At 33.5% G+C, this 12,142-nt stretch overlaps 1 protein-coding gene across 1 annotated transcript; it reads left to right on the plus strand.

Annotated features, from left to right (window-relative positions):
* The first annotated feature begins 520 nt into the window (after positions 1–520).
* LOC110732348 (eukaryotic translation initiation factor 3 subunit J-A-like) lies at positions 521–7,632 on the plus strand. Its single transcript, XM_021912280.1, has 7 exons — positions 521–850; positions 957–1,034; positions 1,700–1,812; positions 2,140–2,276; positions 4,463–4,610; positions 4,730–4,889; positions 7,180–7,632. Exons 2-7 carry the CDS (start codon positions 1,019–1,021, stop codon positions 7,269–7,271), a joined length of 666 nt encoding a protein of 221 aa, XP_021767972.1. The 5' UTR covers positions 521–850; positions 957–1,018; the 3' UTR covers positions 7,272–7,632.
* Positions 7,633–12,142: the final 4,510 nt, after the last annotated feature.

Here is a 12,142-nt window from a genome sequence, read left to right on the forward strand (position 1 = left end):
TCCTGATACCTTGTTAAAAACTTAAAATATTAAATGACTAAATTTGACAAAAGGTTAAGGTGATGGTTGAAACTCATAATTGTTTTATATATTCTACTAAATTTTGTCAAGTACATTTCTTGAGCAATTACTATAAGAAGTCAAAGTTGACATTCTTCTTTTCTTTTTGGACGAAGTTACAATTTTTGCAAAACTAAGCTGAATATTTTAAAAGTGTTTAAAAATAATAAAAATAAATTATCCAATGTTAGTATTTGTACACGTTTTTTAATCGAAACTTTGAAGAAATTACTACGCTTTGTTTCTTTTAGTTGGCGAGTTCTTTTTAATGCGTTTGTCAATGCATTTTCACACATGTGAAAATAAAGATGTACATGTTTTAAAACTTGTATTAGAGAACCTAAAAAGTCTAATAAAACAAAAAAATATAGAGACGAAGGGAGTACTATATATGCGATTGGTTGATAAAAGCTGCCATATTTGTGGTGGTTGGTAATTTCCATGCTGGATTATATAGACTTGGGCTTGCGATAGTCCACACTCTCTCTAGTCACAACCCCAAAAAAGCATCGAGCATACACCAGAACAAAAGGAGCGCAGACGATAATCGTAGCAGCTTTGACGATTAGTATCCCACCATTCTACTCGCAAACTTTTTCCTGACTAAATCCCCAATTTCTCCTTTCCTCAAATCATCTATTCTTCTACCAATTCACAGATCTAGGGTTCCGGTCTCAAAACCCTAATTCAACTAAATCAAAATTCAATTGCAGAACACCCCTCTTCACTCAAAGTTCAGACCGTTGATTTCATCGATTTGCACCGCGCGAACTCAGACGAGATTCGCGAGGTAGGCTGAGCGTGATTTTTTTTATTTTTTTGCATGTGTTTTTGATTCTTTAGCCTTACTGTGGAATTCCTCAAATCGTTTGAATTGATTTTTTTTTTTGGTTCAGGGTTTGAGGTGAATTTGATATTTTTGAATTGTTAATTGATTTCATCTAACAAGCATACAGTCATGGAGGACGACTGGGGTAAGATTTTGATTATTATTCATAAGTTTGATTGTTATTATTATTTAGGGTAATTATTATTATTCAGAATTGGTATGTAGTGCTACATATTCCGTCACCCTGTTGGGAGAAAAGGATTTATTCTGAGTATTCTAAAGTGGCTTACTAGAATAGGGCAATAGTATTCATAAGCGTGATATTGATATTATCTGATCTTTAGGCATAGAAGTTAATCCTAAAACTTAATAGCTCACTATATGTGTGAAAGTAATCGAAAGCTTGTGTCTTTTAAGTTTAAGAAATTGGTCATTTTTCGATTCTGAATTATAGATGCAAACTTGTTTGAAGACAACATGAGAAATACGTATATAGTTGCGGTCTTGCATCAAGTATATATTTCATAAAGTGAATTTTTAATGGGAAGCCTGCTGGCACAATTGTTGGCAAGTAACATTTTCTCTTTATCCTTATTTTGGTGAGGCAGTAATCGTTCTCATGTAGACTTTCTGTTCGACAGAATCCTTTTGCATTGATTTTTTTTTTTTTTTTTTTTTTTAAGAAAATAGGATTGTCAAAATTTGGATACTATACAAAGAGATCACATGATTCACATGACTTTTGCTGTTGTTGGTCATGGTTTTTTTTTGGGATTCCTGACCTGTAATAAATCTTTGCTATTGATTTAGAGAATGAGGACTTCACACCACAAGTTGCTAAAAAGGATATTCTGAAAAGTAGTTGGGATGATGAAGATGTTGATGTTGATGATGTGAAGGAATCCTGGGAGGAGGAAGAACAGGTATGTTTACAATGGAGTTATTTTGTGCCAATGTTGAACCGTGTCTTCAACAATATATATTTTTTCTTATGATCTTTACTTGTAGATTTGTTAGTTATGGCCCTTATGGGTATTGGTATCTGACCTTTGAACCTCATGTCTCTTTCAACTGTGATTTACTAGTTCATATTATTATCTGATAGAATTTGACAATGACAAGTAGATTGTTTTTAAGCAATAAATCTCACATGTCAATGTCTAATGTATGTTTTGAATCATTACATTTGATTAGCATCCTTAAGTTCTACTCATGCTTTTCTTTCTGCGCTCTTTTGTGTTGTTTCTCAGGCACCTCCACCAGTTAAAGTACCTGAAAAGCCTGCCAAGAAAGCTGCTTCTAAGGAAACTGGGAAAAAAGGAAAAGATGTGGAAGAAGCTAAAGAAACAGCATTGGATCCTGTCACAGAGAAATTGCGTCAACAAAGGTTAGTTTCAGGATCATACCATCATAATAGTTAATCAGAACTCATTTTTTATAACAACTTTTACTGTGCTTGTAGGTTTGTTTTGTTCACTTGTTGCTTGCAGAACTATATCATTGTAGACACACTTAATAACCTTCTAATAAGAAAACCTTAGATTAAGGAAGTACTGGGGCTAGCATCGATTCCTTATTCATTAGTATGTTTATATCAATTAGCTTAAATTTCTCTGCTTGGTTGACCACTTTGACTTGATGGTTGGCACTTTGTTTATTCTTTATTCTAATGGATCATCCGTTCTTGTATGCAAAAGAGATTATTTTTTGTTTAGAAAGACATAAGAGTTCCAATGTGTTGTTTCATGCATTCTATTACTCAGTGCTATCTATATTAGGTTTCCCTCTTTTACTCATTAAGTTAGGCTAAATTTATGATTGCCTTAGAATTGGAATCATGAGTCTTATTGATCAAGAATTGTTTATCAAAAATGTAATTTCCAATGAATTCATTTATTTATTAATTTTTGGGAAATTACTAAATGTAAATGCACAATATTTTATGGCTCGGTGTTACCTGGTAAATAGTCTGGAACTTAAAGTTGTATCTTCCACTTTGCAAGTTGATTTATTGTGCCAAGACCTTTAGTTTAGTGTGTATCATTTGAATTGCTAATATCTGATTGGGCTAATTGGACCTGAGAATTTAAATAACTTACATAGCTTAGGTATTAAATTACTGATAAATCGAGTTAACCACACAAACAGGCCCTTACTTTTCACTTTTTTCATCGTTTGAGTACTCCAATTTTTTTTTTTTTCACCGTTTGGGTACTCAATCCCAATTCCGGCCAAATCAATTAAATACATCAAGTAAAGAGAGTCCCTTGGGTTAACTTAACTAATGTCCAGCCAAGCATGTATATCGAGGCACTTGAAATGTGAGGAAAATACAAACCCCGTGGTAAAATGAGACGTCGAAAATGATACGTTCTTGTTGGGAAAATACGAACCCCATGGTTCAAAATCTGAGATACTTTGCTGCGTTTCTCATCAAATTCTATTGAGTCGTGATTGAAGTGATTATTTGTGCCTATTTGGTGTAGATTTTCGATTGAGAAATACTATATTTGATGATTTGCTCGACGAATTTTGAACTGAATCGAAGTTGATTGGAGTTAATTAGATCGGATTGAATGAGGAAAACTTGAGCGGCGGCTGAGTTAGAGAAATAAGAAGAAAGAGGAGAGTTTTTTTTTTTTTTTTTTTTTTTTTTTTTTTTTTTTTTTTTTTTTTTTTAACGGAAACGGCATAATAGAATTAAGAACTCAAGTCAGCCAATACAAAAGGATGAATTACAGGAGGGTATTCCTCCAGCCAGACACGAAAATCCTCGTAAGTACTACTTAGGCGAGCCAAGTGATGAGCAACTTGGTTCCCTGACCTTTTGATCCACGAGAAGGAGCAGCAGCTGCTAGTAGAAGCTAGTTGCAGGATGTCTTTGATAATTTTCCCAAAATCCGAAGGCTAAAAAATCCCCTTCTTCAGAGCATGAAACACCTTCAAACTATCTTTAATTTAATCTAGTTCCTCTTTTTCATTTAAAAAAAAACTGCTCTTTTTTTTTTTTTTTTTTTTGAAAACTTGGGAAGACATTAACTGCAATTAATTTTTGGATTAAAAAAAATTAATTTTTAATTGCCTTGAGTTAACGGTGGGTTAAAGGGGAGTTAGTTGGCCTGAAAATTGGTTAGAATACTCAAAGAGTGAAAAAAAAAGAGTACCTAAAGAGTGAAAAAAGTGAAAAGTGAGGCCTAATTGTGTGGTTAACTCTGGTAAATCACCTTTCCTTCTTACGGGTACAACACTCTTACCCACTCTTTGAAGTTCTAGAAGATGGGAAATCCATTTCTTCGGGGTTTTCATGATGCTTTTTTTTTTTTTTTAATAAAAAATTTAGATTATCATGTGTGTGCTCTTTACCTTGTCAGCTCTTTACTTCCATTTGTATTAATGTTGGGATAGAAAATAGCTACTTTTCCTCCCCCTGTACGTATATCTCCTTAGCATCATAACAGCCCTAGTAGTTGGGACTGCATAATATGTGTAGGCTCCTTTGCACCTGAAGATAGTGATGCAGTTCGCTGTATTTTTGAGATTGTAATTTCAGTTGTCTTTTGTTTTTTGTTTCAGGCTTGTGGAAGAAGCAGATTACAAGGCCACAACAGAGCTATTTGCTAGAAAGGGTGATGACAAGACTTTAGACAATTTCATACCAAAATCTGAAAGTGACTTTTTAGAATACGCTGAACTGATTTCTCATAAGCTTCGTCCATATGAGGTTGGACTCATCAGCTCCATTTGTTTCCTTTTCTCTGTACTTTTTAGTTATATCTTCTCGTTGAGAGATATTACAATGCAGGAATGTCTTACTTAAGGTTTATTTCTTTCTCAATGCAGAAAAGTTTCCATTATATTGGGTTACTGAAGGCAGTGATGAGGCTGTCAACGACTTCTTTAAAAGCTGCAGATGCAAAGGAAGTTGCCTCCTCTGTTACAGCAATTGCAAATGAAAAGCTGAAGGCAGAAAAAGAGGCCAATGCTGGTAAAAAGAAAACAGGTATGCTTCTGTGTAAGATCTGTGTTGGTAAAGTTTGCGGCCTATTGCTTTTTACATGTTTAATTTTCCTTTTTTTTTTTGGGGGGTGGGGGGATAAAGTTTGGCTGCCTATATCTGTGTTGACTATCAAGTAATATGTTTAGTACAAGTATCATTCCCTCCCTGCCTTGTACCTGGAGTACGGGAGTAGAAAGGATTGTAAAGATGACTCTTCGTGTGAAAATACTGTCTTTACTATCAGTAGTTTTTCATCTTTTTATATCATCGACTAGCTACCTTTGTAACAAGTCTTGTACTAATCATTTACTACGTTGCTTATTAGTCAGCAAAGTGAAAGCTTAAACCAGCATATATTCACCGAATGACTAGCTGTCTGTGTTATGAAAATACAATAAGAGTCCATTTGTCTATAAATGTGGGGTTGATCTTGGTTTCTGATTGAATTAGAGCACTCTGAACAAGTGGTATGAGATGAGTTTTGTAAATTCTTATTTATGAACAGTAGATAATTTGTAGATTCCATCAAACTTAGAGAGGTGCTGATTCTACTGTCTTTCAATAAATTTCTGATTTGATTCAAGCTTAATATTTAACATTAGCAGTCACTTCATACAAGCTTGAAACTTACTGAAGTCATGGAATGATATTGTATCACCTCTTTGATTATGGAAAAATGTCTATAATTATAATAATTTAATGTATTTCCTGTTTTCTACAAGAAAAAGAACATGCCAAAGCTATGTGATGTATCCGTGTTTTTGTCTGTGCTCTTGTATGCCCTCTTTATGGAACTTAACATCACATATCATGCATGCCTATTGTTTCAATCTCATACCTTAGTTAAAATTGAGAAGCATCAGTTTCTGCCTTGTCCTTATAGTTTGAAATTGAGAAGCAATTTCTGCTTTGTGCTTATAGTTTGAAATTGAGAAGCATCAATTTCTGCTTTGTCCTTCATTAAGGTGAATTAGCTTGGTTGGGCATACACATACCCTCATTTTTCTGGTGTGATGACTGGATGAGCAAGGAGTGTGAAACTATAAAATATTGAGGTAGATCTCATTAGGTATTTTGTTGAAGACAGATTATCCTGTTTATTAGTTCAATAATTCATTATGTAATGGACTACTGCTTTCTTTGTGACCTTACATGAAGTTCCAGTAATGTTCATAACGGATTTAATAATACAAAATGTTCATAGAAGAGTAGGTTATGGTTTCAAAAACCATATTCCTTATAACGGTTTACCAACATGTATGTATTAGAATAAGAACCAATCTCTGCTGCTCAACAATTCACTTGCCTTTAACCTTTTCTTCTTTACAGTTGTACCCTGCCAAACCCACTTGTAGATAGACTCAATTGCCACAAGGAGAGTCCTCCAGAAATTTTCCTTTTAGTTGGGACTTTTTTTGGTTTTTCTTTTCTTTTTTTTTTTTAGCTGATGTATTTTCATATTTTCAAAATCTACATGTGTACTATGCTTATCTGAACCATCACATCTCTTTTCCATCTTGATGACGTCGTGAGGAGTTTCCCTTAGATTAGTAGATTGAGTTAAGAACTAAAAGACTTGCTAAAAATCTTGGATATGTGACCAAAGTTCTCATTATTTTGCCTCTTAACTAGTCTGCTGTAGCTTATTTGGCAATTATTAGGGGTTTTTTGTTGTTCAAGTACTAGCCATCATGCCTGTTGGATGAGAGGTGAAATTGAGTAATGGAACTTGTGAGCTTTCTGGCTGGTGGTCTAAGGGTTTTTTATACTGAATCATGGTGTTTTTTTGGTCCAATATAATTTTATACACATTCTGTAGTCATCTTTGTGTTGCTCTTTTATTTAGGTTTGAATGCATGTATAAGTCGTGCTAGCCCACCATTGTGTTACCGAGGGGGTGAAATGTTGAGGACCAATTACCAGATATTAGATCCTGAGGATGCTCATGAATTACAACATGCTTTTTGAGCATAGTTGACTCCTGTGTTCTTTTATATGCTCGGACATTACTGTGTGTCTGATAATAATTTTAATATTAGATAAGTAACAAAATCCACCTGTAAGTGCTCAAAGTTACCCTCCGTCGTCAAATTATCTAAGCAACTAGGGGGAAAAGGCCCAACTTATGGATGTTTTTGTAAACCTTTTTTTTGTTACTCAAATGGGTTTCTTCACCTTGCTACGAGAGTTAGATATCCATATAATTGCTTGTCCACTGCTTTTTCAACATTTTGAAAATTTACATGTTCTGTCAGGAATTTCTTTTATGAACATCTATTTGTTCGTCTTGCAGGCTTAAAGAAGAAGCAGCTTCTTGTTGATAAGCCTGATGATGATTTAGCTGTTGCTGGTTATGATCCTGTTGATGATTATGATTTTATGTAAGCACATACAGATCCGTATATTCCAGCATTGAAAGCGGATACTTCGATCACAAAAGTTCGAGAGTCCTTTGCTTCCATGTGCAATCTTTGGGCCATAATTATGTTATGGCTAAGTTGGGGAGGAATAGATGTCCATTAGAATAGCGTCAATTGCCAATTGAATTCACTTGGTTGCAAGTCTGCCTGTCGGGAGTCAGTTTTTGTATGCTTGCATAATTTTATAGCTTCACGCTGAGTTCTGCGATTGATTGATTGTGCAAACAAGTATTTGAGATTGCTTCCTAGATTGACAATGCAAACCAGTTCTCTCTTGAGAGCAACCATTTTTCAAACTGATTCTAATTTGGTTTATTTTTTACTTCTGTTTGAGTGTATTTACCTTCTCCAGAAGAACTAATGCAGGGAGAGGTAGTTTCAGAAGCTTTCTACTTGTGATTCAACGGTCCAACTCCTCCATACTAACAGCTATTTCGTACTTCGTATGACTCTGAGTGGTTACTTTCACCTATCTTTCTTGCATATTCGAGTCTCTCTAGCAAAACATTAAGAAATTCGGAACTATTGTGATTTATCCAACCTACATTTAATTCTATATACCTCCACTTCCCTAATAAACAACGGCTTAGTTCTCCATGGTTGCCATTTTAGAGCATCGATATTTGAACTAACCATTCTCAAAAGTCACTGACAAGCTTTATCCAATGAACTACCGGATCTCAAATAAGGAAAATTGTAAGCCATGTGAATGATTGAAGGCTAGACTAAAGCTCTGTTTGGCAAAAATAGTTGTGAAAGTAGTCGTTAATTGTCATAATAATTGAGATATGTACAAAAAAAGTTTAATAAAAAATAAGATAAATGAATGGTGCAAAAGTAAAATTGTTGCATTTAATCTGAAATAGAGGGAGTAAAGATCAATTCATTAATTTAATCGGTGATAATAAGTTCAACGCAGTGAAATGATTGAATAGAACGGTAAGGAGCTAAGTGGATAGGTTAGAAAGAATTATTACCTCCATCTCCTTTATCTCTTCCAATTTTTTTGTGCATCTTTTCTACCATGTATTTATTTTCATGATCATGAAGCAAAAAATGATTCCTTTCACTACATCTTACTCAAACCTTTTTCTTAGTGTAAATCTACTTTAGCACTAACACAAAAAAAAATAAAAAAAAAAAGAAGCCAAAAGTATGCAATTTGGACCCTAAAGCTTCGTCATGGTGGGCCAAGAACATTACAAAAATAAAACGATAGCAATCTAATGTCGTTTCATTCAGGTTTTAAAGTCAAGGTCAGATTTGACCATGAAAAGTGACTTTTAATTGGATGTCTTAAATCTGAACTCAGGTGTATGTTTTTCTCTCTCCTGTCACGTGAGTTACAGCCTGCTTAAGATGATTCCAGCCATTTTAAGCATTAACTGTTTTGAGTGCAGAAAGTTTTATAAAGCTGATATTCTTTCCTTGCTATAAAGCCAAATGCCCAAATTTGAATTATTTTCCATGATTACTGCAAGCTTTTTTATTTTTCTAAAGTTGCATTTTTATTACACGCAAGATTGATGATTGTAAATGTAGGGAATTTATCTTCACCAAACTATCATTGCTCTTGTTAACAGACTGTAGATGGTAATCATAAGTAAATCACCACGTAGAAGCATTATATTGATTTACGGATCGTCATTATATTAATAGGATTAATGAGACTTGTGTGAGTACAGGATGTTTGTAATGTCGTACAAAGGCGGAGAAATGAGAAATGGGAAGATTGAATATATCTTACTTTTAGTGGATGATTTTACATCTTCGTGTACTTAATCTTAAGTAGGTCTTTAGATTAGTTGGTTATCTTTCATGAAAACTTATTAGTTTAGTCTCGATATATAAGGATTACACTGATTTATAAGGAGATTTAAAATGAGCCATTAAGTTCAAATTTTGACAGGTTCCTTATCATATATTAAAAGTTCAAAGATAATTGGAGAAAACAAAATGATAAGCTATGCATAACAGCATAAGTCATGCAGAAGAACATGATAAAAAAAATTTAATCAAGTGTAGGCTTTCTTTGGCAAGATTTTGTGTAAATGCACAAAGCTATCAACTTAATTGTATGTACATCATGATCATCGAGTATATGTTCTTGAACCTAAACTATAATCATAATTAAATACCTACAAGATCATTATTCATTGATCGTACATCTTATAAACTTTTGGTATATGTTTACCATATATTATCCATGTAAATTTTTTTCATCTTGTTCCAACCTCTTATCCTTAATTATATTCGCCACACACACTTTCTAGCTATTTCATCTATTCCTTTCTCACGTGTGCACTATACCCAAACTAAATGAAAGATCATTAATTTCATAAATCCTTAATTAAAACAAATACAATTCTTAAAAACAAAGCTAAATGAAGCTCGGTCAAAATTGAACGTGGCGAACTGGCGGTGGTCCTAACTCATAAACTATGAAGCCAAACCGACATTTTTATGATAAGCAGGGAACCAAATGAGGTAACTTAGTTTTAAAATATCGAGAGTTTTGTTGTGTAAATTGGCATACAACTTCGTTGGCATTTGCACGTTTGTGATTAGCTGCTACTGCAACAACAATGAATAGGAAACATGCATCAATAAAGCGTAATGTATAATCACATTCTAGGAGTATTAAATTAATATAATCATACAAATAATATGATTTGACGACCCAAAAGTAGTAATTCATCGCTTTTTTGGGTCCAACATCTCACTTACAAACTCATGATTATGCTTGTTGCAAATGTGTGTATGATGTATAAAGTGTAGCACTAGTACTAGTTTGCTGCTGTAATATACATCAAGATTCAATTTTGTCTAGATTATTTGATATAAGTATCTTAATTATGTTGTGATCTTATTTAAAAAAAAGTAATGTACATCTTTAAGAGAGTTATAGCTAACTCATATCTCTTGAGTACAATCAGTACATGTATAACTGCTAATCTGTTATATAGGTAGATCGTAGATGATTTGTGTTATCGCATATACTAATTCAATCTCATTTTAAAATAGGTTGAACTTTTCAAGGTGTAATTTGGCATACAATCACCTTAAGATGTTAACTTTAGATTTCGACCCATACAATAGGAAAAGACAACATTATACACCCTAAAGCATTAGAGAATGATATTCAAGATGTTAGATCGAGGAAATCTCGTTTAAATTGTCGTCCTCTAAATATACACGACAGTACATTATAGCTCTACATTGACAAATTTACATTGTAACATACATACTTTGTGTGATAACTGCAAGCTATTTGACGCTTACAATTATCACTTTGTCGTAATTAACTTCATTATTACCTGTCAAAAGCCAAGTAGATAGAGTAATCTAAATGTCTTCAAATTATTCTATTCAATTCCTTTGGTCAAAATAGTCCCCAATTTTTAAGCCAACTAAAACATTTGTGCAATCTACTAAGGGTTTATTTGGTTCGGATAATGGAAACAGAATAGAAAGGAAACAAATAAGAGGGGAGAAAGAAATCATTTAATTATTACCTTTTCATTTGTTTGGTTTGACCATGGAAAGAAATTGGTTAAACTTTACTCCCTTTGTTTGTTTTTGAGGAGGGTAAGGGTATTTGTTGTTAAAGGACCAACTCAACCAAAACCTTAAGCTGATGGTTGAGGCCTAAGATTATAATTTTATACTCTATCACGCCCCCTCACACGAGAGCCCGTTGGGCTTGAAGTGTGGATGCATCATGCGCCCTCCTCACACCCAGCGCTTAATATTCCACTTAAAGGTGGGGGGTGGATGAGATTCGGACCCGTGACCTCTATGTCACGTTGGCTTCGATACCATGTTAAAGGCCCAACTCAACCAAAAACTTAAGCTGATGGTTGAGACCCAAGATTATGTTTTTATACTCTATCATTTGTTACCCTAAGTTTTTTTAGAGGTAACAAATGAGAGGTAACTATTACCCTTAGGTAATGGTAATTGTTACCTAGCCTTTTAACCAAACATTCGATAAAGATATTGGTTTAATCAAATCCGTTTCCAATCCAAAAAAAATACACTAACCAAACATGCTCTAAGCAAATTAACGCCAAATATAAAGCATACTAGTATATATAATACTTGCACTAACCACCATGGGGCATCACACCAAGACCATCTCAAATAGTCAAAGTTTCATGAAACGGCTGATACACCCTAGACAAGTATACATACACCCCCTTATTTTTTGGGGTTACCCAAAATATTAATACTTTATTAAACCTCACTTACACCAACCGAAAATTTGCCTTTCTCTACGTCTTAATTCTCCCCCAACAATTGCAATAATCAACGGCCCATCTATAGTCAAAGAAAACAATATTAGAAAATAATTTTACGCACGCGAAATCTAATATCATTTCCAAAATTTGAGAATCGTCCTCTATTATATATACATAGAGACATAGTAGGTACATCTAAGGAAAATGTTTAGCAAAAACTGTCGAATGAACAAAAATAAATACTCCCTCTGTCTCATAATATATAATACAGTCAAACATTGTATACATATCAATGCATTAGTTTGACTTTATTTTTATATAATTAAATATTAATGAAAATTATTTTAAAAATTGTATTATGAAACTTTATATTAAAACCTATCTAACGACATATTTTATGATAAAAATATTTTTATTAAGTTAGTAAAAAAATATGGTCAAACCTAATATATAAATAGTAAAAAAAAGTCCAACGTTTCATGTATTATGGGACTAAGGAAATATATCCTTAAGTATGCATAATAATACAGTATAATAATAATAAGGTTTGGGCTTAGATATAATAATAAGGTTTGGGCTTAGATATGCGCGCTTA

Source organism: Chenopodium quinoa, unplaced genomic scaffold (genome assembly GCF_001683475.1).
Source record: "Chenopodium quinoa cultivar QQ74 unplaced genomic scaffold, ASM168347v1, whole genome shotgun sequence".
NCBI classification, from domain to species: domain Eukaryota; kingdom Viridiplantae; phylum Streptophyta; class Magnoliopsida; order Caryophyllales; family Amaranthaceae; genus Chenopodium; species Chenopodium quinoa.

What these genes read in the sequence shown, in the direction of transcription:
- LOC110732348 (XM_021912280.1), top strand. An exon ending in CCTGGGAGGAGGAAGAACAG is followed by an intron (nt 1,813 to 2,139) that starts GTATGTTTACAA and finishes GTTGTTTCTCAG; the next exon opens with GCACCTCCACCAGTTAAAGT. An exon ending in GAGAAATTGCGTCAACAAAG is followed by an intron (nt 2,277 to 4,462) that starts GTTAGTTTCAGG and finishes TTTTTGTTTCAG; the next exon opens with GCTTGTGGAAGAAGCAGATT.